A 26,902-nucleotide genomic window follows, 5' to 3' on the forward strand; every position below is an offset into this window, starting at 1 on the left:
TATCTAGTATCAATTCCATAGAGACTATAGCTCGTGATTCTGATTTTTAATAGAGGGAAAACACTGAAAGAAGTGATGAAACAAAATATTCCTTCCCTCTTCTTTCTTAATCTTTTAATTAATTTAAAAAACGCCGTTAGAGTTGAATCATGCAGAGTTGAATACGTGCTCATCAGAAAAAAGGCTACACTGCGTTTGACACTATTCTTCCTACTCGCGCCCATCTTTTGCGCATGTGGGTCAGTTCGGAACCGCAAACCGTTCACTGGAATCTGATACAGGCCATCTAGATGGTGATGTGAACAGCCAAACAAAAAAAATAGGATCTGAGCAAAAAAAATACGAATTGAGCATTAAGGTTTGCAGTGTGAGCATATAGAGCCAGTGTTCGGAACATCAATCCCTAGTCATCTTAAATAACGAAATATTGGATGATGCTGGACCAAGATGTGCACAAAACACCCTGTACGTTGCATCAACTTCCCATGCTCTAAAAAAGCCCAAGGGACTCCTGCAGAGTCCCTGGCATACCGCCTCGATTTCCCAGACTACATCGCTTTCTGAGCAACCGCCATATTGCCGTCGCCTGAACGCGCTGGTTGGATCGGTTCGTACCCACAACTGAAAATGTAAGTACAGAAACAATCATATTTTTACAATTTGTTAATATTTCGCCGCTTTGTTTGCATGTATGTGTGTCGCCGACCGTTCCCAGAGGTTAGATGATGGGAATAACGTGTAAATATCTCGTCGCTTTCCTCAGAAGACTGATGCATCGGCTCTTTTCTCTGTTGTTGTTTTTCCCTCTGTCACAGCGACAAATTACATTCACGACTCCCTCGCAATATTTCACATTTAGGCTTCTTGTATCATTAAAATGTTACATTTATATGGACACAAGGATATTGTTTCACACATCCTGTACATTAGTGGTCATGTGTCGGATTCATGCGAGCTATATCCTGAGCTTATTTTGTCTCTGATGGCAGCGTTACGGAGAATAGCTACCTTCCGTGGAAGCTAGTTCGCATTAGCCGAGCGCCGTAGATTTTACATGAAATATTGTGCGGGTGGTCTGTCTCTTAATTGCTGTTGGTTAGCTAGAACGTTACCGATACGAGCTGCAGAATATAATGTGTCCCCCCCTTGTGTCGTTCTAGCGAGCAAAAACAATAATAAGACAAAAGGCGAAGAGAACATGTAAGAGACTGTGGTATGACACGTTGGGTTTTGTATTTTTTTTTTTTTTTTTTTACATGAATAAATGATTGCGGCACAGAAAATGTGTAAGTTCTGGTCAAGGTGTCCTGGCATATTTATTAGCAGCTGTTGTTGTTGTTTTCCTTTAAAAAAAAAAAAAAAAAAAAATAAGTAAGTCTGTGTGGATATATAGGCAAGTTTACCTTTAACCATCCAGTGTGTTCAATCAGGACCACCCCCACTATCCCCTCTGTCTGTCACGTGTATGCCAATATGGTCATTAAAACTCAACAATCTGTGAGCATATATGAAGAATCCAGCTTTCTTTACTTTCATTTGCTGTCTCTGAGGGCTGTCATGTGGCACATCAGGCCAAATATCCAAGGTGTGTAACCCCTGGTTGCTTGCAAGGTATCCTGGTCATGAATTAAAGCTGTGATGTACTGATGAAGAGGCAAAGATCAGCTCTGAACTGTCCATTTAAATTTACTAAATTGAGATGTTTGAATAATCAAAAACTTATAAAATAGACTCTTATCCTAATTAGTCAGATTACTTGTAGTGATACCATGTCATAAATATAATCAACACCATAATATTACCAATCCTAGATCAAATATTCAAGTTCGTGGAGCTGCAGTTTTTATTTGTTTCATGTCACAATATGGTTGTGCATTGTGAATACCATAAGAATTGTAGTAATTGCGTTAGTGCTGTCAAAAATATTGTGTTATTAACACGTTAACGCAAATCAATTTTAACAAAGTCAATTTTTTTATCGCAAGATTAATGTTCTTTGTGACCTAGTAAACAATTTCAGGTGTCATAGTTCTGATGGTTAGACAGATGAATTAGTCCTCTACACATCCTACAGTTTGACATGTCAGAGTTTAGAAGATATAGAATATCTATAGAAGCAACTCTGGTTTAATGTCGGGAGTCACTGTTGGGAACAAAGTAACAGCTGTAGTCTCGTCCACATTGTTAAAGGGATAGTTCACCCTAGAATGATATTTCGCTCATTATCTACTCACCCTCATGTTGACTAAGGGCTGGAAGAACTTTCAGAGTCCACCGTCCCTTCTCTTAGTTACAGGGGGTCTTGTCGTAGCAGTGCATTTCAATGCAACGGTTGTAAAGGGACACCAGAGCTCTTCGTAAAAAAACACACACAAAAAAACATCCAAATACCTCCATGCTGCTCGTATGTAATGTCCGTCTTGTGCTGAAGCCCCAAATTGCGTAATTGTCCCGAAAAAAATTAAATAAGTCCACATTCCAAGCATGTTTGTAGCATTAGCTCCGGAGTGTCTGTTGTCCGGTCTTCCGCTGCCAGCGCGCATGCGCAAGGTTCGCACTGAGACCGACTCGAGTCTCAGTCGGTCTCAGTATCAGTGCGAACCTTGCGCATGCGCGCTGGCAGCGGAAGACCGGACAATAGACACTCCGGAGCTAATGCTACAAACATGCTTGGAATGTGGACTTATTTAATTTTTTTCGGGACAATTACGCAATTGTCAATTTGGACTGTCACTCTGCCGGTACCGCGGTCAACTGTATGTTACAGGATTGATTAAAACACACAATGTATAGCCTACTCATAAATACAGAGCTGGAGCTGTGGCACTGCTGTCTGAGCAGGCTGAAGTCTGAACTCTCTCTCGTAAAAGACGAGAGAGAGTCATAATCTTTCTCAAGTTTTGACTCATCAGATGAGTCAAAACTTTCATCCTCTGAAGCACCCTCATGCTCCTCACTGCTTCTCTCTCTCCTAATGATTCTGGGGTTAGTCAGTTGCTGGATTGCACCAACAAGGTTTAACTTTAAAACCAGATTAAATCATGGTTTAAGTTTAAATTCTGTTGCATTAAACCTAGTTCAAAATTAAGACAGATTAGATTTAGGCTAAACCTCCCTTTAAACCTCAGTTTAATTTTTACTCTAAAGTGTTTATATTTCACACTAACAGTCTCACTTTTAGTCATTCACATTTGAAACAAAATCTCACACAATGTAAAACTGTCTATCAATGAACGGATGAAAATGGATTGCACCAACAAGGTTTAATTTAATCTAAGATTAGCTCTAATCAGAGATGAGTAAAACTCAGTTTAAAATGAGTTAATCCATGTTTAAAATTAAGCAGAGCTCTGTTGCACCACTTAAAATTAATCTCAGTTTAGTAAAACTCAGTTTAAATATTTAAACTGAGTTTAAATTGATTTAAATCAGTAGGGAAGTGTGAAGGAAACTAATTAAATATGCAAAATGGAGTTTTGTTCGTTGCAGTTTGTAAACAAAACATTCAAGCTAGGCGGCTCAACTGTGTAGACTAGCCTCCTGCCCCTGACAGCAGCAGTCAAGACCGCAGAGGAAACAAAATACAGTCTGGGCCGATACTTCTTTTTACAGTCTATGGCCGATACCCGCTGTCACCAACACGGAGCCTGTTTTGTTTTGTTTTTTTAAACAGGAGAGCCGAGCTGGGAAGACGGTGTTAGTGGTGGATGCTAACCACTACCACTACTCCCCACAACGGCCCTCATACTTGTTACCAGTCGAGGCTTTAGTTGTCAGTGACGGTCAGGAATCGGTCTGCAGCTCCAGCGCTTCACTCAGAGTGTATTTCTTTCTTTTGTCCTCCTGACTGCTGCTGCTAAGAGAGAGAGAGACGTGCTAGCACTCGTTAGCATCAGAGACAGCTAGTGCTGCTAGCAGCCCTGAGCCTCCTACTCTGCTGCAGTAACTTCACCTGAGCTTTGTCAGAGAAAACACCGTCTCTCTCCGCCCAGAAACGTCTCTGTGCGCAACAAAACAAAGCAAAAGAGAGAAAATTGAGAGACAGAGCCTGTCTCTCAATTAATTTTGCTCACTCCACCTCAAAAATGCAGCCATTGAAAAAATTAAACCTCCTCCACTGTCAGTTTAAAATTAACCCTAGATCACAGTTTAAAGTTCTGGTGCAACAGGATTAAAATTAAACTTAATAAAAGTGCTAACTAGAACCATATAAGGTTTTTTGGCTTGTCCTCATAGGAGAACCCTTTTTGGTTTGTGGTTCCTGGAACCCCTTCAAAACAGGCTTTTTCAGAAGCAAATGGTTCTGGGTAGGAGCTGAGCCCTTCTAGAAGAAACCTTTTGGAACCCTTATTTCTCACAGTGTACATGTTGTTTTCAATCAAAAAAACATTTGCACAAAGCAAGCCTACCCACTTTTCCATGTTGATAATTCAAGGGACATTTAGAATAGATAAAAATGTGCGATTAATCGCAAGTTAAATATGACAGTCATGAGATTAATTGTGATTAAATATTTTAATCGATTGACAGCACTAGTTTACGTATCACATTGTCCAGACATGAAGGAACAAGTTTGTTTGATCCAAGACTCAGTGGAAATCACATGATCATTTAAATATTTTTTTCAGGGAAAACGGGGGGGAAAAAAACAGATTAAGATGAAATCAAATATTATAATATCAGCCAAAAACAAGTAATATGATGATTTATTTAATCATTCATTCATTCATTCACTCATCCATTTAAATCATGCAGTCCAAGTGTGACATTTTAAAAACCCTTCTTAACATTAGATTTTCTAATATGAAACTAAATTGATATAATATTCATGACCTAAATGTCTTAAACATAGTATTTCGAAATAAAAATAACCTTTTTGTTGTCATTCAGGTTTAGTTGATTCATACATGTTCATGACTTAGAAAACACCTAAAATGACCTTAAAGCAGAAGTAAGCGATATTTTTGTGTTAATATAAGTCTTAAATAGTTATATCTTCCAACAGCAATCACTTACATAGAGTGTTTGGACCGAAACACGGGTCTGTCAGTCACTCTGCTCTGAGCCGAGGAGAAAACTTTTCTCGTATCCTACAAGTTTTATCCAATGAGGAGAGAGAACGGCATGCAGGTCTGTGTGTGCAGCCAAGGGATGCGCCTGAATGTGGTGACGTAGGGACAAGGACGTTATGGTGCGTTCAAATTAACTTGTGTTTTTCCGACTGTGAAGTCGTACCAGTTAGATCTGGTACGAGTTCACGGGTGGGAAGTTACGAGTGGCCGTTATAGTTACTTTCACAGGTAAAACAGGTCGGAAAAACACGAGTGGGTTGCCTGGAACGCTACAAAGTCGTAAGTCGTGACTTGAAGCTGTTAATTTACGGTTTCAAAAGCCTGCCTGGAACGCAGCATTAGCCAAAACGACCGGATCGCTTACTTCTGCTTTAAGACAAAATAGCATAAATGAATGCTCACTCCTGCCCAGAGAAAGCATGACACCTGCAAAAGAATAGCTAAAGATTTTATTAGATTTCTCCTCCTCCTCCTACTTCCCATGCATAATCAGTGAAAAAAAAACTTTACAGAAATGTCTGGCCCCATGCCAGATTTAGAAAACTCCAAGGACATGTGCGTTTAAATTTAAAAACTCTCAAAATTCCTACCAAACCAATGGTACATGCTGGGCCAAGATTGGGCAAAGTTCAAAAAGGCCTGGGCCACGTGCACACACGGTTAGATTTTTGTCAAAAAAAATGTGAAATGTTTGTTTTCATGTTTGAAATGTTAATAAAATATGGTTTAAATATGAAATTTGCTTGAAATTAATTGTTTATTGGTCTCTTTAAATTGATTTTTAATGATACAATGTCTTTAGGTCATTTGCCACGACCATGTGGTGATAATGACAATACCTATATAAAATACAAATTAATATAACTAATTTCTGTAACTTAAACATTAATAACTGATACAATATGCTTAAGTGAAAGGTATTTTTTAAAACATTTTTATCAGTATTATGCAATTTAAAGAAAAAATTATTCGGTCAACTACAAAAAACGAGCTAAATATGAGAGTATTATTTGCAAAAATTCAAATGAAATGCAAACACTTTGTTTCTATGTACTTGATATTACTGATAATTTATATTAAAAAAAAATTAAGTATGTTAAGAAAATGTATTAATTTTCAGATAAATTATGCTCGCACCACATGACATTTTTTAAGGCCACGGGCAATTCATCTATATGAAAAAACACTAAAATTAAAAAATTAAAAAATTTAACATTAATTTTTGTATACACAACATCCTTGATGTTTGAACAGTTGCAAAAGATATTCTTTTTTTGTATTTTAAAACTGCGATGTTGAAAACCCTTATACGTCATTGACATCAGAATTTTGTTTAGATAACAGTATTTATGACATCTGAGGCCTAGTCCACACGAGCCCGGGTATTTTTGAAACCGGAGTTTTGCTTCGCGTCCACACCAGTGGTGTAATAAAAACACTCCGTACACACGCAACCGTGAAATCCGCACGTGTGGAAGGCTGTTTTAACCAATCAAAATACAGTGGAAACCGCTTATGGATCAAAAGGCTTGGGACGGAATCATTTCTATACAAATGCTGTTTAAATAATTCGTTATCAAGAAATCCGCTTATAGTGTTCATTTTTGGTCATTTTATGGATGAAAACATGCGCAAAAACAATTTCAAAACTACGTGTAGCCTATTTATTTTATGTTCGGCGGTGTCCCTTTGACGTGCACTGCTGCAGCAGCCTGCACATGTTGCTGCGCTGTGTTGTTGTGCTGTGTGCATCACCTGGCTGGCTGAGCTGTCGGTGAGGCGCAACTCCTTATCACTGGCTGTTGTGTTGTCTGTCAAAACATGGATGAGTGAAACATATCCACTTTATATCGACCGCGGACGTCACGAATACATTTTCGGCTTTTGGCTCGTTCCTCATCTCCGCATAGGCTCTTTTTTATCACTGCATGATGCGACCCCCCCCCCCTCCCGTCGTACCCGGTCTGACAGTGACATAGGCCATTGCCTGTTCATTCATGAAAATCATCCCGAAAAACTCTCAATCAAACAATGTGGGGAATAAGAAACTGCGGCGCTACTGTAGTAGTTCTGTAATTTTAAAAACACACCCCCGCTGATCTGTAGTGTCACTTGTTACTGTTAATGATGCTGTGTGGAAAACCAGCTGTGGTCTGTGATTGAGGGTGAGTTTGGAGCTGACAAGAGGATCGCCCTGACGACCGTTTCGTTATATTTTTCTCATCGAAAAACTATACAAATAGCATTTAGATGATGTAAAAAAAAAAGTGATAAAAATCCACTAGGGTCACCTCCATTTTTGCGAGCTCACGTCAACTCCTGCCGCTGCAAACAACCTCTGCAGCTGGCAGTGTTTACATCAGCACGTGTGCAGCTATGACGTAAACGAGAAAAACAATCACGGTTGCAGTGTCCACACGCACCCGGTGAAACCAACCCCGGCCCAAAACCCCACCCTGGACTCCGGTTTCAAAAAACCACGGTTTCAGGGTTCCAAAAGCACGGTTGCGTGTGGACAGGACATACAACCGGGAACATATGTTCACGGTTTCAAAAATACCCGGGCTCGTGTGGACAAGGCATGAGTCTATTTGAGAAGCCACACACCAGGTCCCAATTCCAGTCAATTAGCTCAGTTAGTTAGGGGCTGCTTCTTGGTGTCAGAGGTTGTGGGTTCAGGCCCCGGCTAGTGTGATGATGATGATATATCAAAATGCCAGATGTCCTCAACTGGAAACACAATCAATAGTCCTGATGGTGGCGTTACAGCGTGCCTCTAAATTTCAAACCATTGAAAATAAATTCATAACAAATCAACCACATGTGCTACAGCTTTGGAACTTTCACTTTCAAATTGCCTAATTTTGCCTAAAATTTTGTATTCATAAGTGTCAATGCATCCTAGAAAGAAAAAAAACGACTGTGTTTTGTGTGTTTCAGTTGCAGTGCAGTGATGACTCAGACAGTTCAGACCAACGGGGTGCAACCCCTCAGTAAGACCTGGGAGCTGAGTCTGTATGAGCTGCAGAGAACTCCACAGGTACGTATGTTCCTCAGAGGAGCGCATCACTTGTATTTCTGGTTTTACTCAGCTCAATACTTGTTCTGTTTTTGTATTTTATTATTTATTATTTTATATCACACTGTCATTGTCGTCAGTGTTAACTCAGGTTCATGTGGTTCACTTGGTTCATGTGTAAATAAAGGACCTTGTTTGGTTTTATTCTGTAAAACACTTTGTATTAGGTTGTTGTATGAAAAGTGAAATTAAGACACCGAACGATGCTTCAGATAGATGAGTGTGTAGTAAACGAGATCTCAATCTGTTTCGTACCGACACAGGAAGCAATAACAGATGGACTGGAGATAGCGGTGTCACCAAGGTCCTTGCACAGCGAACTAATGTGTCCTATCTGTCTGGACATGCTGAAGAACACAATGACGACTAAAGAATGCCTGCACCGCTTCTGCGCGGACTGTATCATCACAGCTTTGAGATCTGGGTGAGTTTGTACCTCGCAGTAGGAACCAGGAAACCCCACCCCTGTCACCCCAACCCCCATGTTTCTGCGGTGGCTTTCAGGTTTCTGATCATCCCACCTCATTGAGGGAGTCTAATAGAGTAGTTCAGAATGAGTGATGGTGAGCTCGGAGGGAGGGCAGAGTGTCAGGTGTGGCCTCCACAGTCAGGCAAAGGAAAAACAAGACAAGGCTAAAGAACAAATTAGAGTTCAAAACTACTGTGAATGTGCTGATTACAGATACCTGAAAGTGACTGTTACTGATGTTGTCATCTCTTACTGGGCGTTCACACCAAAAGCGACCGGAGCGACCGCGGCGACCAATCTGTATTCACTGACTGACAGCTCACGCACAGAAATGAGTCCACAGAACAGCAGCTTTATAAACAACAAGCTGTAAATCTGTTTGTTTTTTTGTAACATATACAGGTGCAAAAGAAAATACTGTAGCTACTGTTCATTAAACAATTAGGGAGGAAAACGACACACAGGCCTCGTCACCATCACAGTCCTGCTCACTCACAGTTTCACTCACAGTTTTAGTTTTTCCTGGTTGGTTGCTGTTGTTGTTGTGCGCGACGTAAAGCTGTCGATATGAGCGGAGTTTTTTTTTTTTTTTTTTTAATTGCCGGCAGCCCGGACACACAGCCCGCGGAAGCAGCAGTTTCTCCTGCTCTCTCTCTCCACGCCGGTCAAACATCGACCCGTCTGTAGGCTACTCGGTTTTCCACACACACAGGTCTGTCTCTAGCGCTGTATGTAGCCTATGGATGTGTCTTGTGTGCAGACGCAACTGATAAATATTTATAGACGGACAAGCAAACTTAATCATCATTTATTTTATTTTGAAAATTGACCGGATTCTCTCTCCTTTTCTGTGCCCGACTTCCTGTCTGGTACGAGATTGTTCTATCCAGCTTGACGGCGCTCGTATTTTTTTCATTCAGCCACTCAGCTGTTGTTTCAAGCCGCTACTCTTGTAGCCTACTGTTACATGATCAGCGACTAGTCGACGTCAAGCTCAAAACGTCATTGTGGAGCAGGGGACTAGTCTGTGCAACCCCTAGTGGAAAACCTGCTTTACATTGTTTTAACATTAAAAAAAAAAAAAAAAAATCATCATTCTGAAGGTGTGGCGGCTTTTATTTTGCCGTGGCGGTGCGCCACGATCAATTACATGTAGCGGAAACCCTGCAGTTACAACCCTCTAACTAAAGCCCTGTTCTCAGGCACACTAGACATATTGGCCCTCATTTATCAAACTTGCGTACACCAAAAAAATGGGTGTACACCAAATTCACCGCAAGGATCGGCATTTATCAATCTGAGCGTGAGCGTACGGTACGCACAAATCTCACGCCAGCTCTGACCAGGTGTACGCACATTTGGAACCAGCGTAGAACATGCAGGAAGGAGTGCTGCTGTGTCAAAATGATTATTAAACCATAGTCTAATAACGCAGCGATGTGGATCACATGTTGTTGTTGTTTATATTGATAAAAAGATAAAAAGTAGCCAAAAAAAAAAAAAAGAAACGCTACAACCAAGTCCGTGTTGAAAATTTAACTCGACTTTTATTTTGAGCAACTGAGATGAATTAAAAACCACGATGTGACAGATGTTCGTTAATCAGCTGTGTAAACAGAAACAGTCAATGACAGACAGACCTGTTATTGTTAGGTTAGATCACACACACAAACTTCCAACATCTCCTGCACCAGAGCATGACCGGACGGCTCCTCAGTCTCTCTCTCTGCCGGACACTGGAGCCCCCGGTTGCGGGGGTGGGGGGCTCCGCTACCTGTCCAGATACAGCTGATCTCCGCGGCGGAGTGTTTTTTTTTTTCTTCCCCGCCACCGGGACCTGTCAGCGGGACATCGGGCCGGTGTTTCACATCCCTCCATCAGCCGAACCATGCCAGCGGTGCTGATGGTCATAAAGTCGCGTTCGCAGCAGTAATATGCCCATATGATTTCTCCTCAGTCACTTGTGTTTAGTAAACTGCAGGAGCATTTCATGAAATCGCTGGGTTTCCTGAGGTGGTCGGTGACACGTGCGTCTGCAGCCTCCATCCATCGGGATGACGCTTATCAATCACAAAATCTATCAATCTATCAATGTGCAGATATTTAATGTTGCCGCCCTCTCCCTGTTCAACGCGGTAACGTCAGTAAAGTCCGTCTTCTTGGCCGTCTTCCGTGTCTCCATGTCGTAAAAGGGGCAGGGCGACGCCTCTAAAGCAGGAATATATCGGGGCGTGACATTTAAATTACGCTCATTTTCAGCCGCCGGATTTATCACCACCACGCCGGTTCTACGCCGAAATCAGCAGCGTACACACTTTTAGTAAATCACACGTGACACTTGGGGTACACTGGTATTTACACCAGAATCTACACCAGATCCTGCGCAAGTTTGATAAATGAGGGCCATTGTCAGCTGTGGTGACTTCTCAGGCTGTTGAGAGTATGTAAACTGGGGCTGTCAGTCTTCCCCCCAAATCAGATTCAAATTTCTAACGCTTTTTACGTTAAATATTCAAATTATATTCCAATTCTCTCTTTTTTTAGCTCATTATATACACCCATACCAGCTCATTATTACGTCCCATGTCCACTAAAGGGCATTCCAATCAAATCTGTTATGTAACAGATTTGCAACACATTTAAGTTTTACCATCTCAAAATAAAATTTCAAGAAGGGAAATCAAAATATTATAAGTAGTGGTGCAACGGATCACAGTTGATCCCTGATCGGCACGCTGTGGATCGATCGATATAAAAAGAAGAATGTATGTGTAGTGTGGGAACACGTAGGCCACCGCCCCAGTCAAATAAACTCTGCTCGTAAATTTGAAGCTGCAGCTCTATGTCGCACAACAACAACAAAATAGTTTGTTTTATCAACAACCACTACCCCGAATGTCGCGACACACCACATTAATTTGGTTGTTGTGGACGGTACACGTTCGAACATCAGTTTCCACCTTTTGAATGTTCTCATTTTTTTAAATAATTTGAATTCTGTTCGAATAGCGAAGTTCATTCTGGCAGCCCTTGTGTTAACAGTAATTCTACATTAGGTGTAAACCTCAGTGTACACATAACAAAAGGCCACAGCCTGGATGCGAACCTGGGCTGCCATGGTAAGAACTAAGCGCAAATGGCAAACAGTCCAACAGGAGATCCACCAAGAGGCCCTGAGCCTGGGCTATAAGCCTTATTTAGTCTCTCAGCCTCAGACTGAGATCCACAATAGTCTGGTTTTTATTGACTTCAACTCCAGAACGCAACAGACTTCGACCAGGGGCAGGTCTTCATGTCATCCTGCCTCAGTTTTCATAGGTCTGGTCAATCAATCTTTCAAGTAGATTCCTGATATTGTACAGTGTCCAGTTTAATTTAAACAAACAGACAGTAGTCAAACAAGAGATGTGACTTCCATGTACTGAGGCTGACATCATATTATGGTGTTGGTTACTTCCCTAAACACACAGTGGGCCTGTTTCACTAAGATCCCGAGTAAAGCGTGTTAAATTACGTGTCCGTAGTAACATTTTACCTGGTAGGTCGCTGCATATTTTTGCGAGTGGTTCACTTGGTGGTAATGACAACAGTGTTTAAATGAGGGAGTTGAGAGTTTGGATGGAAAACCGAATGGCCACAAGTGCAAAATGAAATTAGATTCAATGGAGTTAAGATATTCAAGGAAGTGCCATAAAAACATATGGTTGAGTTACTGCATAGAAGGAACGCTACATGAGAAATTAAATACAGTTGGTGAAACAAGAAGAGCAACACATGAAGTTCAGAGAAGATGGCACACAAAAAAAGTGCTTATCTCCAGGGGTCGACAATATAAATGGCCCGGTGGCCCGGACGTACTTTTCAAACCGTCAGGGCCACCAGAACGCTCCAAACACTGGCCCGGTGGGGCCAGTGAAAATAATGCCTTGAAAAAAATATAACAAGTAAATAAATAAATCTAATTTCACATTAAATTCCTGTGGTTTGAAATGATAACTGTCAAATCGTCTCGGTAATTAGTGCTAAGAGATCCCGACCCGATCAACGACAGAGACATCTACTTTCTGTGCGCAGCCAGCGCTGTGCCCTGGCACGTCAGCACCACCTGCAAGCAGCTGCAGCTGCAGCTCCAGCTCACTCACTGCTGCTGATAGAAGGTCGTCACAAGAACCGATAAAAACCTTTTTCTTAACCATGAAACTTCCCTCCTCCTCAGCGCGTCGGGTCGAGTCCTGTCGGGACCGACGCGAACGTTACACACGGGCCAGAGCTCGCGCTGGGGCGCCAGCTGTTCGGTGTGCGCCACAGCGGTGGCACGTCACGTGACATTTAGACCATAATAACAACAACAAAAAAACGTGTGTAAACGCAAAACTGAGCTGAAAATGAAACAATGAGTCAGTTTTGCACCAATCTGTGGAAACAGCCTAAACGTGAATGAATGAGAACAACAGTTATATCACTGAACTACTTGGAGGATAAAAGTAATGACTACATAACTTGATGTTTGTGTTGAGGCATATTTACCATTTTAACTCTGTTTTTACTTCATTGTTAAACCACAGTGGAGGCTAAATATGTGAAACAGTTATTTATTTATTAAATAAAGTAGCCTGATGAATTTAAAAGCACTTTTTTTGACCTTCTTTAATGAAATTGAATGAAAAATATCTGATACAGGATATAAATCCTTTACATCAGACTCAAATAAATAACAACATACAAAAATTAAACACAAATATACCAACTCATACATAATCACTAAAATACATATAACAAAATAATCCCCCAAAATCTCAAGAAACTACAAGATCGTGGTATTGAATAAGTATCAAGAATGTTGGAAATTGACTAGTAATGGTATCAGAAAGTTCCAGCCTCGATGGCGAGACCGCAGGAATTGGCTGGGATATGTTGTTTTTCGTTAATATGGGGATCGATACCTATTGTCCTGGGCCAGTGGTTAGAATGGTGGGGCCAGTGATCTTCAAAAGCCACTGGCCCAGAGGGCCTGTGGCAAATTTCCCTTATTGTCTACCCCTGATCTCTCTGACCAGTGTTGAGCTGTGTATGGCACTGAGCTCAGGCTGGACACTTCAACACTGTATCTGGTCCGATGGCCCTAAATGCTCCGGTGAGAGCAAGGGATCAAAGATGGGATGAAGGCAGCGGCGAGGTCTCAATCCCAGTCCCAGGGCTGAGCACTCAGGTCCTGGAGAGGGAGGAGAGGAGGCATCCTTAAAGGGTTAAGCCCCTGACACACCACCACGACGCTTCCCGACGCGTCCCGACGCCGACGGCTTTGGCCGACGAGTCTGTCGCCTCTCGTCGGGAGAAAGGAAAAAGTGAAACACACTGCCCCGACTGCCGACCAGAGCGATTGAGTGGCGAGGACTCCCCCATAGAAATACAGACAAATTCAGCCCTGCTCACTTTTCATTCAAACAAACTAATGCCACTGCCACAGTTAATTTCATCAATGAGACCAACTAATCTCCCAAAAACAATTTAACCAGCCACGCGTTAACAGCGCTAAAGCCGAAATTAAAACAGTTTTTAGCAGCTTACTGCTGTGGCTCGGTTGCCGCGAATTGACGATAGCCGATGCTAATTTCTGTTAGCCCGTCTATGGTGTTTTACATTACACGTTAGCATTAAGCTAGCGGGCTTTATATGCTTAGTTGTGAGCTGTGTGTGTTTTGAACGTTGTTTCAAACTATGTGGGTTTGATTGAACATCTTTGATGTTTAAATATATATATATATATTGCCGCTTAATATATTGCTTTACTCCTCTTTTTATTTTATATACCATTTTTACTGTAGGACAGGCTAGGACACCGTTTGTTTACTGTGGTCACTTCCGTCCCTCCCACACACCGCGCTGATTCGCTTAGGGCACCGCCAATCAGAATCGCCATAGCTAGCACACAGCCAATCAGAGTACCCGACGAGTCTACTCTCCAGACGGCCGACGAGTCCCGACTGAGCATGTTCAATCGGCCCCGACGAGACCCGACAAGACCCGACGCTCCCCGACGGAGAGGAACACACCAAACAGACGAGCTCCCGACGCCGTCCGACGAGGCCCGACGCTCGGCTCGGTGTGTCCCTGGCTTTAGGGACACCACCTGAAACCTGGACACAGAAACAGATACAGACACCAGGAAATGCAGATAGGAACTTGTCCAACTTGCCCATTGTGTGTAATGGGCTGGGCTGATTAGCACCTCCTTTTTAAAGGTCTTCAATTCAGATGCAGTCAAAGACTTCCGGACTTAATAAATCACATCAAGCTATTTGTATCTTCTCGTCCCAGTACTTCACACACTAGGGATGGGTACCGAATTTGGTACTTTTATTGGTATCAGCCGTATTCCTACCGAGTATCGATTCACGTGAAGTCCAGCGGTACCACGTTTCGGTACCTGAACACACCTTTGCGTTGCGTTCAATTAAGTCAGGTAATGGGAGCACAGCTAAACAAGGATGAAGTCTCATCTCGTCAATACGTTGTTTTTTTATTTGAGTTCCACACAGATCTTTCTGATGGTTGTAGGAGTCTCTCCATGTTTCCCCTTCTGCAACAGTAAAAAGGGACATTTACATTTTTTCAATCAAGACAATAGTTCCGTAAACTATTTGACTTTTTTTTCATTGAATGACTATTTGATAATTTGAAAATCATTGCCCATCCCTAAAACGTAAATACTCTTAAAGGCTGAGGAGTTGTGCTGTTGTAGAAAAATAAATATTAAAATTTCAGAAGTTTTCACTTTTTTTTTTTTCTTTTTTTTTTTAAGAGATAAAATAACTTTAATTACCACACATTAGGGCTGGGTATTGTTAAGAATCTCACAATTCGATTTTATTTTGATTCTTTAGGTCACAATTTGATTCTATATCAATTTGATTCAATATTGATTTAAATGCTTCAATATCGATTCAGTAATATTAGTATTATAGTAATACACAAATAATGAATTAGAGTACCTGCTGATAATTTTTCAATTAAAAAAAAAAAAAGTTCAATAATTCTGTCAGCGCTCCATATATTTCCACTCAGATACAGCACTCACATAGTTTTATCTGCATTGGTTGAAGTGTTTGTCTGTCCTCCATGTCTCCGCAGTAACAAAGAGTGTCCCACCTGTCGTAAGAAGCTGGTGTCTAAGAGGTCACTCCGCCCAGACCCCAACTTTGACGCTCTGATTAGTAAGTAAAGAAGGGTTTTAATCTTGATCAGCTGTTTGTCACAGGTCAGCCACATCACATGTGTGTCATTTTCAGGTAAGATATATCCCAGCCGCGACGAGTACGAAGCCCACCAGGAGAGAGTGTTGGCACGCATCAGCAAACACAACAACCAGCAAGCCCTGTCCCACAGCATAGAGGAGGGACTGAAGATACAGGCTATGACCAGGTACACAGGCCGGCCTCCACACACACTCACAGCAGTCATAACCATGTAGACTCAAAGTCTAATCAAGTCGATGTGTCTTTGCTGCCGGCAGACTGCAGCGTGGTAAGAGACACACAGTGGAGAACGGGAGCGGAGCTGAAGACAACGGAGACTCCTCCCACTGTAGCAACGCTTCTGTCCACAGCAACCAGGTGAGATGGCATTTACTACATGTACTGTGTTTCTGCAAGGATTTTTTTAAGTAGTGGCGGCGACCCCCCCGACCCCCACCCAAAAAAAACAACAACATGTCAACGTTGTTTAGTGAGAAACCCAGCGGATTGAGACACTTTTGGGGGGTTATTATTTATGGCCCTTTTCCACTAGCACGACTCAGCTCAACACTCTACTCGTTTTTCTTTTTTTGCTTTTCCACTAGCACTTGAACGCGACGTCGACACGAGAATCAAACCCGCTAAGTTTAAAAACACAGCGGCAGCAGCGACCACTGATCTGTAGGCTACTGAGACTGTTGTTATTCTTTCACCTGAGTTCAGACTGCTGTGTGGAAAACCACACTGTGGTCCGTTAATGATGAGTTTGTTTGGAGCAGCTGACGAGAGGATCGAAAGAAGAGAGCAAGAGTAGTCGCCGTGATATGACGCCCCCGCCCCCGCTGAGGAGTAACGTTGGGTTACTTAACATAATCCCTGGTTCTTTGATAACAGAGTTAGAAAAAGAACCAAAGAGTAGATACTGAGCAAGATAGTTAGTTTACCTTATTAGTCACAAGTACCTGACCCACTGCAGGACTCTGCTGGAGGTGGAGACATGCGGCGGGGGTGCAATGAAAAAAAAAAAGAAATTTGAAGGAGCGGCGGCTAGGATTTAGGAATGGCGGCCCGCCACTCCTAAATGAATGTAGAGGAAACACTGATGTATCACACATTTCTAACACTCACGTTCTTTTAGCTCCTTCTTCCACCTGATCATGATAATAATCACTCTGTTTATAAAAGGTGATTTACTGTATAAACAGAGTTTACAAAATGGCAGGCTCCAGTGTGCTTTAAAGGTCTGGTGTGTAATAATTGTCAAGGTTAATTGGCTGAATCTGAATCTGCTACCCATGAATATATTTGTATAAGTGTATAATCGCTATGAAATAAAGTTTTTTTGTCCTCAGAGGCCACCGTATATTTTCCGACGGAAGGGGTGAGTAGGAGCAAGTGAGCGCTGCGATCTAGAATCTGAACGCATGGTTTTCCCCCCATTTTACACACTGGACCTTTAAAGGTGATCAGAAAAAAATAAGGATGAATTTTAAATTGGACAGGGAGCCAGTGAAGGGAATGGAGGAGGAGGAGGGTGATGTAATGTTGTGCGTTAAAGCCGGAGAGAAGCCGAGCTGCTGCGTTCTGAAGCAGCTAGAGGCAGCAGACTGACTTGTGGTTTATGCCAGAGAGGAGGGAGCTGCAACAGAACAAGCAAACTGAGTGTCACAACTTACTAACACAGCTGGAATCAGCTGCAGCGCAGTGCAGTGGTTGTAACGTCAAGCCTAGGAACAACTCACTGAATATGTGTTTTTACTGTGTGTTCTCAGGAGGCAGGTCCGAGCATTAAACGCACCAAGACCAGTGATGACAGCGGTCTGGACATGGACAACGCTGCTGAGAACGGGGGCGGGGATTCTGTGATTGACGGCGGTGCAAGTGAAATAGAGCTGGTGTTCAGGCCACATCCCACACTGATGGAGAAGGACGACGGCCACAACAGGTAGCGCCACACAAACACAGCTTCACTTTAAAGTTGACTTCTACTTTTTCGAGGTTTCCATCTCTTGACTGTGTGTGTGTTGCTTAGCTTTTTTTTCGCATGTATATGGTCACAGAGATGCAATACTAAGAGTACACACCAAAGTCTTGCATTGTTGTTGCATTTCTCAATCTCTCCTGAACTTGACATCAGTGTCTGACCACATTCATGTCTCATTCTGTGTCCTCATCAACTGTGTCTACCTATTTACCCGTTGTGTGTGTCTGCAGTGTGGAGTTTGTCCCGCGCTACATCAAGACGTCCGGCAACGCTACAGTGGATCACCTATCTAAATACCTGGCTGTCCGATTGGCTCTGGAGGAGCTGAGAAGAAACGCTGAAGCCAGTCCTGTTAACGTGGAGGCAGCTTCAGAGAAACAGTACACCATCTACATACCCACTGCTGGAAACCAGTTCACTGTGAGTACACACACACAGTCACACACACAGCCCACAGCCTCCCAAAGAGGTTGTGAAAACACAGAACCACTGATGGAAGTAGCTCACACACGCGCTCTGAGGCGACGGTACTGTTGTATGTATGGCTAGCAGCTCAGTCTCTTTACTCTGTGTGCGTGTGCATGTAACCATGTCACTCCTTATGGTGGAGATGCAACAAATCCGGCGAGAATGGATCTGGACGCAACAGATCACTGAACGCTCCAGCGAGTGGGCGGAGCTTGATTTTTGCTCTGCCGATTTCAACATGGCGGCCTGGTCACATACGATCTCATTTTATAGCCAAACAATACACTAAAGTATGTTTCTGAAAACATTGTAGGCGGAAAATGGGCAGTGCTGTAACAGAATTTTGATTCATATTTGATCAACACTGCCTAGTGTGATGGTTTGAACTGAGTTTCATGAGCCGGCTGCATTGCGTTGGACGGACCAAATTTGCATAAAGTAGAGGTCGAATCGCGATTACTGTTCTCTGAACCATCGGCATCATGAATTTCTGAGATATCTGCTAATAGAAAGCCTGGAGCGTGGAGCGTGGAGGCTGGCTTCATCCACCACAGATGTTTTTACACGTTGTTGAGTGGTTTTCTAGCTGGGCTGTTCTACAAAACTTAACTTGACAGAAAACTTGGAGTTTGTGAAATGCCATGGTTTTAGCAGAGAAGGAGAGGGAGGGAACAGTCTGCACATCAGCTGAAACAGACGTCTCCCTTAAAGGGATATTTCACCCAAAATCGATAATTCACCAATTTTCTACTCACCGTCCCAAGGAAGGGTTTGGAGTTATCAAAACGCTTTTGGAGTTCCAGGGCAGTTCCGGCTGGCTGCAGATTTTCATATAATGGCTGTGTTCTCTGTTTGTTTCCTTGTTGTAGTAGTAGCTCCCAGTGGCTCTGTTGATGTTTGTGTGCATGTGCGAGATTTGCTGCGAGATGTTCGTTCGTCGTTGTAAACCACTGGATGTATGATGTAAACGGAAGAACATCTTGCAGCAAATCTCACGCAGCCACTGGGAGCTACTACTACAACAAGGCTAAAAACACAGATCACATTAATTCTTTCCAAACAACATTTTCATTTCACGACACTTGGGTCAGTACGGACGAGCTGTATGGAGGTATCTGGATGTTTCATAGTCTGTGTTTTGGACGATTCAGAAGTGAGCTCTATCCGCCCCCGCCCCCCCGGAACTCCAAAAGAGTTTTGATGAATTATCGATTTTGGGTGAAGTATAGGGATAGTTCAACATTTTGGAAAATTGGCCCATTGCCATAATCGCTATAGTCATAGCAGTAGGTTCGTCACCTTTAATTGTCGGTGTAAACTATTTTTAGAACGGTGGAGCAGAGTGGCGAGCTGCTCAGAGCTACGCTACGGAGGCTAATGGAATTTCTTGGTTTCCCTCATCAAACTCATCAAATACACAATCCAACAACTCCAAAACGCTCTGGTGGACAAGTTATGACCTGCACATTCACCACGCTATGAGATGGCGCTGATTTCGAGGCTGAAAAACTGTCCCTGAAGGCAACGCACATCAGCTGTTTTGCATGAATTTACCTCGAAAACGTTATTATCTCATAGCGTGGTGAATTAAAGGTAACAAACCTACTCTTTAGACTACAGAGATTATGGCAATGGGCCAATTTGCCAAAATGTTGAACTATCCCTTTAAGGTGGACTGGAATGACAGACTTGACAACAAAAGAGTGTAAGAACAGCCAGGCATGTCTCAAATATCCGACTCTGTCCACAGGTCCTGAATGGTTCCTTCTCTCTGGAGCTGGTCAGCGAAAAGTACTGGAAGGTGAACAAACCCATGGAGCTCTACTTTGCCCCCACTAAAGAACACAAGTAGACACATGAAAACACACAACGCATACACACAAACACACACACAGTCACCAGTAAGAAGTAAACAGACGGACTCGGCTACACCTGCGCACACAGAAACAAGAGGAGAGGAATGTGTGTGTCTGAAGGAGATTAAGGGGAATGGTGAAACCCTCAAAAGGACTCTTGTATAAAGAAAAAAAAAACCCTTGTTTTATATTCTCTGTATCTTTCTGTGTCTCTTTCTATCTTTCTCTCAGTAGGAGGTAGCAGATCAGTACAGCAGCTAGCAGGTCAATCTCAGATAATGGACTGTGAACAGTGTAGATTCTCTCCATATCAGAAAACCAGGGTCCATTCAGTCTGAATTTAGCAATGTGCTGTTGTCCAAGTAAAGACATTGTATTATACTGTATTTGTCTTCAGTAAAGGCCCCTTCTCTGCTGTGTGATCCCAGTCTGTCTCAGACTAAGGCCGACCAGTTCCTGTTCCTGGATCTCACTGTGAGACGCATCCATCACTGGTTGATTCAGAGCTTTAGAGACCAACTCCCTGTGTCCAGCTTCTGAAAATTTGGACCACATTGTTAAAGGGATAGTTCAACATTTTGGCAAATTGGCCCATTGCCATAATCGCTATAGTCATAGCAGTAGGTTCGTTACCTTTATTTGTCGGTGTAAGCTATTTTTAGAACGGAGGAGCGGAGCGGCGAGGTGCTCAGAGCTACGCTATGGAGGCTAATGGAATTTCTTGGTTTCCCTCATCAAACTCATCAAATACAAAATCCCAAAACTCCAAAACACTTTCGTGGACAAGTTGTGACCTGCACATTCACCACGCTATGAGATAATAATGGAACATTACGAAATGGAGCCGTTTTCGAGGTAAATACAGGGTAAATACAGAGTCTGCTTGCTGAAAAACTGTCCCTGAACGCAACGCGCATCAGCGGTTTTGCATGAATTTACCTCTAAAACAGCTCCGTCTCATAACGTTACGTTGTTATCTCATAGCGTGGTGATTGTGCAGCTCACAACTTGTCCACGACAGCCTTTTGGAGTTGTTAGGTTGTGTATTTGATGAGTTTGATGAGGAAAACCAAGAAATTCCCTTAGCCTCCGTAGAGGCCTGAGCAGCTCGCCGCTCCGCTCAGCTTACACCGACAATTAAAGGTAACAAACCTACTGCTATGACTATAGCGATTATGGCAATGGGCCAATTTGCCAAAATGTTGAACTATCCCTTTAAAATTGATCCCATGTCACAAGATGGTAATGCTGCATACACCAGGCTGACACCGGTGCTGTAAATGCCCATAGACATATTCCCAATGCTCATGAATCTGGCATGTATGGTAGTAAAGACAAGCCATGAAAGTTTTGAGAAGTTTTTTTTTTTGCAACTGAATACATCCCATTGAAATTAAGTTTCAGCAGAATTTGAATTGTCTCCTATTTAATTTCACGTGGTTTGAAATTTCCTCTCTCAAATGTTCGGATTATTTCAAGTTTTGGAATTTATTTTTCGAGAGATTAAGTCTTTGGTTTGTAGTTTTTCATCTGAAAGAGTTTTTGAATTAATAGATGAGATTAAAGAAATTGTTTGATATCTTTGATACCCTGAATGTTAAAACTTTTCATGGTGAATGTTGAATTTCCACAATCCAGATTGAACAATCTTTGTTTTCAAGTGAATTTCTTGATCTGAAGCTGAGCAGCTGAATCTGAGCACCTTTATACCTGTTATTCTTGAAAAGTAGATACATGAACATTGCATAAAAAAACTTGTAATGATCTGCTGGACATTTGCCTGAGGTGAATTACATCTACATAAATTTAACATTAAGTAATGAATGATGGCTAAAGGAGCTAACAGCTGTTAATGCTTACATTAGCTATGTAGCAATAGCTAAACTTAAAGAGTCTACAACAAACAAAAGCTCAGCTTCAAATTTCATTCATCTACGCACCAACAGCTGTCTCCAGATGTGGAAGCTCCAGTGTTAACTTCTTTTGCATCTTTATCTATTTCTTCATTACTGAAGTTAGCATGCTAACCAGCTAGCCCCTGGTTGTTACTTGTCATTTTCAGATTGAGTCACTGTAGTGTCCAGTCTTAAGGAGTAGCTGATAGGTTGATTGTAACGACTTGTATTATTAACACAACAAAGACTAAAGCTCTCTGGAAGACCAATAAGGAAGCTGCTGTTAAATTATAACGTTGGCTATGTAGCAATAGCAGATTCTGCTTTTAAAAATCCAATCTGGGGTTTTTTGGCCTCTCAGAAATTTGGGACTATTGTTTATCTTGTGCACACATTGCATATGGATGACGCATAACACAATCCTGCTGCAGCATTCCTCTGACCTGTAGGTGGTGCTAATGTGATAAAAAAACAGCAAAAGCGAACAAGGAACAAGACACAGTGACTTCCAAACAGACCGCCGATACCCACTATTGCGTAAACTTTATTGACCCCAACACTCTGACTTGTGTTTCAGCCTCCATACACCTCTGCAAATAAACTCTAGTGTTCAAACATGCAGTTGTCACACTGGGCTGGATGGGACTAATAAAATCTAAGCAGTAACATCTCAGTCCACAGTGAAGAACATAATAGTTTTGACCAGCAGGGGGTAATGCAGACACATCCCATCCCATATACAGTACACGGTGATATGAAGCTATAAGTTGAAGCAGACATAATTGAGTTTTTGTTTAATTCTTTTCAGTAATATTACAAGTGTTCTTAATTTTTTTTTTTTTTTGGATGGTTTTTTTTTTGTGTTTTTGTTTTTTTGCTGTGTCTGTCATCTTTCAAATAAAACCAGACAGTGGTGAAGATCTGAACGGCTGCTGACTGCAAATTGAACGGAGAGATGAGAGTGATGGAGAAGCTAAAGAAGCACATGTAACAGACTGAGGAGTCAACCCTGGTCTGTTAGGGAGAGTCCCGTGGCTGTTGTGTTGATCTGTTGCCTGTAGAAACAAACTGTCTTTAATCTGTGGCTGCTTGTCCTTTTATAAATGTCTTTTGTAACATGGAGTGGAGGGAGTCTGTGTGATTGGAGCGGGGTGGGGTGGGGAGGGTATTTTTTGCAGCACCATAGACAGTATTCACCATCTCATTCACTATCTGAACACTCCTACTCCCTGTGCTGCAGTCTCACCAGTGGAACATGACTTCTAAAAGACTGCACCAGTATGACCTCACAGAAGAGGAGGGGGTTCATTTTGGGTTTGATGTGTTTCATCGTGAGGACAGACACTTGATGAGGGTTTTTAGTCTCCATGAAGCTGATGGACAGAAACCCAGGAGCAGTTGTTACATTGTTAGGACGTGAGAGCATGAGTGAGTATGTGAAGCTGGCCATGTTTGTGTCATAAATGTCCCAATATTAAAACTTTTTATTCTGAACCTGATCTGGTATATTGTCCCACTCAGAAAAACCTGGTGAGACAAACTACAACGACAACACACTGCCAATTCCAGAACATGAGCTTCAACTGGCTGCAGCAAAGTCTGGTAGCTCTTGAGTTTTTGCTCAACCTTTCCTTTTTTGTTGTTGTGTTTTTGTCGTATTTTGTCAACTTCTGACTGATGGATATTTCTGTGAGGAGATGAGTTTGTTCAGGAGAGGAGATTCTTTCATTGAAAACGGAGCAGATCTGGAGGACAGCACCCTGTTCCAGCTGAGATGAAGAGGTGTTGGTGTTAAAGATGAAGACTTGGAAGTGGAGATGTAGTCCTATAGGTCCTTTCTGCTGTCAGCCATGATGGAAGACTTCAGTCATGTTTCCCTGATGGATTCACATGGTGGAGAGATGGACACTGAAGATGGTAGAGGCCATTCTAAACAACTCCCATCACCCGCTTCATAACACCTTGATGGACCAAAAAACACATTTGAAGTCTTCTGCAAATGGAAGATGAGCTGAAACCTTCAGTCCATCCTGTCCCTTGTAGTCTGACACCATCTATTAATGTTTCGTGAACATCTGGAAACTTTGTCTTCACACCTTTGGTGTCTCTGCAGTTCTGCTCACATATGCGTCTCATTTCCTTACGTGCCAGCTGATGGTTTCAGTTGTGATGACAGGATCCTGGGTTTCAGCGCAAACGGCTCCGTCAGTATCTGGGCGAAGATGCTTCAGGTTCCTGTACCTAGGAACCACCATCATGTGCTCTTAACCTCCTCTTTTGAACCACATCATTTGTGTTTTCTGACTTTTCACGACTTTTCCCTCGATGCCAATAAAGATCTTATTGTACCAAACTGTATTTGTTTTATGGTCCTGCTCAGGAGACCAGTTCAGCAGCTGTGGTATGGATGCTTCTCTCTAGAAAGACAATTAAACTCAAATTTGACTTTAAATTTGAATTATTTCAATTGGCCAAACTGTCCTGGAAGACATCTGGATGTGCTGATTAACTGCAAAAAAAAAAGTAGTATCTACAGATTTTTTGTGGCAGGAGAGTGAAAGTGATATGATGGGTCTGTGTTGGGAATGTCAGTGGAACATCATATGACACACTGGATCGGATCAGCAGTGTGTGAGATATGATGTGGAGAGGTCTTTTTGATGTTGATTATTCCTTCAGGAAACTTCACATACCGTAGTCTCATGGACATGAAAAACTGCACTTACAGATGTTGTTACACATCCACATATACTGTACATATACAAGACATGATGACAAAGATACAAATGGGAATGATGAAAAGAATGGCCTTGATATAAAGAAGCAGTTTAATGGAACTTTTTGAAAACAAACTAATAAAGCCAGACTAATGTTTCTTATTCTCTTATTTCTAAAATGTTTGGGGAGTAATCTCACACCAAAATGGCTAGAGCCAACCCTGGTTTGTCCTCTCGTTGTGTTGTAGCTGCAGTTTATGTTGTCAAATTGATGAAATTCTTTGTTTTAAAAAGCCAAAAGTAGGTTTTCATAATTTCAATAGGACGTAGTAGAAAATGCAGGACTGGTCCAAGATGTGCCACAGCAGTTTCTGCGTTTTGAGTTCTCAGTAACGTAACTTCCGGACTTTTTTCACACGCTTTGAACCCTGCGGCTAATACATTTTTACTATAACGGCCTCCCTGGGGGCTCTAGCAGGAAGCGCAAGTGAGACAGAGGGAAAGATTAGCCTATGCGCTGCGCCGAAGAAGACACTAGTTTTCAGTGTTGGTGCCACAGTCTGTGTTGGTGCAGTGTTTCTAATCAGGCATGTCTGTTTGTGCCGTGCTGGTGCCCCGTTCAGGCAGTTTGAAAAAAAAACTAAGCAGGATTTCTCCCGTGGCTATTTAAAAAGCTCCGCAGTGATCGTAGCCTACATGACTTGTGACTTGTTATGAGTGACAACGGAGGCTCTCTGTCTTCACCTGCGTCTCACGGCTGAAAACCAACCTTGCAACAAAGTAGCCTACCTGGCTGCCACCCCGGTGTCCCGGCCAGCTCTCGTCTCTGCGCTCCGTAATGTTTTGTTCAGTGACAGTTAAGACTACACAAACGCACACACGCCGTAACATTATCCACCGCTCCGTATTGATTTTTCGCCGGCTTCGTTGTCAACAAATGCACATGGCTGAGAGGAGCGTAACCGAAACAGCGAAAAAGCGAGCGGACTTGCATAGTTCTACACATCTTCCGTGCACTGTCTTTCTGTGTAAATATCTCATGTTACAACATGAAAAACCTGCGGCTTATATTCAAGTGCGTGTACAAAATTTATTTTCTTTTAAAATTTAGCTGGTACGGTACTGAAGCTTCCACCAACAGGTCTGACTGTACGGGATGAGTTAGTGCCCATGGGTCCGGAGCGGATGTGCTGAGCAATTAGTGTGGTCGCGAAAGAGTTAAGGGGCTTCTGTGAGCTGGGGGTCACATCCTGAGGAGGGCTGTTTGTACCACAAAGCTCTAGTTTTAATATCAGGGTTCCCACTCTTTTCTTGAAATCGTTTTCCAGGACTTTTCCAGGACATTTTCAGTTGCTACAATCTGACAAACATGAGCTTTTACGCCATACACTGATTCATCCCCTGTCCCATTCATGCTTTAGATAAGTGTTCTTTTCGACAATGGTACCTTATTTTGTACATTTAATCAGTTTGTTTCTATGTTTATTCCTCTCTCTAATTCTCTCTCCCAGAAATCGGATTTAAAGATGTGCAGTCTACAGCTCTAACTTATTTAATAATCTCTTAAATGCTTAGAAATAATGAGACATTCAACAGCACAAACATGTTTTTTTGTTGTTGTTGTTTGTTTTTTGGAAACTAAATCCTTAGCAGAGTCTGAAAAAGTCAAATAGAGCTCTGAGCTAGCTGATGTCATGATGTGATCAATCATTTTCCAGGACAACTTTGACTTTTTTTTCTCATTTTCCATGTGTTTTCCATGACTGGAAAATGGGTCAACCATTTTCCAGGTTTTCCAGATTTTCCAGGACGCGTGGGAACCCTGAATATGTACTATACACAACACAGTGAAATAGTCCTCTCAATAAAGGCTTTTTAGATTTCTTTGTCAGAGGGGGTGCCTTGGATTTTCCTTCTTCTTTTTTGAATTTTTGTGTCCCCCACCAACAGCATCCTCATCACAAAGTGTTTCTGAGCACTCTGGAGTCTAGACCTGGTTTCTTTCTGAAGATGTCACACTAGAGGCTGGTAGCCTGGTCACTGGCTCATCCTCTATCATTCATTAAATTAGACATTAGACGAAAATCCAACACTACCTACAAGCAACACAGAAGTGGAATCAGTCCG

General features: G+C 42.2%; 1 protein-coding gene across 1 annotated transcript; it reads left to right on the forward strand.

The window, feature by feature from the left end:
• Window positions 1-8,019: 8,019 nt before the first annotated feature.
• On the forward strand, window positions 8,020-20,707 carry rnf2 (ring finger protein 2). The gene is made up of 8 exons (XM_085804711.1): window positions 8,020-8,112; window positions 8,415-8,575; window positions 15,752-15,834; window positions 15,910-16,042; window positions 16,134-16,233; window positions 17,628-17,800; window positions 18,070-18,259; window positions 20,058-20,707. The coding sequence occupies exons 1-8, from the start codon at window positions 8,026-8,028 to the stop codon at window positions 20,157-20,159; spliced, it is 1,029 nt and encodes a 342-aa protein (XP_085660837.1). The 5' UTR covers window positions 8,020-8,025; the 3' UTR covers window positions 20,160-20,707.
• The last annotated feature ends 6,195 nt before the right edge of the window (window positions 20,708-26,902 follow it).

The sequence above is a fragment of the Trachurus japonicus genome, chromosome 17, assembly GCF_045865225.1.
Source record: "Trachurus japonicus isolate A0001 chromosome 17, Traja_1.0".
Lineage (NCBI taxonomy): Eukaryota > Metazoa > Chordata > Actinopteri > Carangiformes > Carangidae > Trachurus > Trachurus japonicus.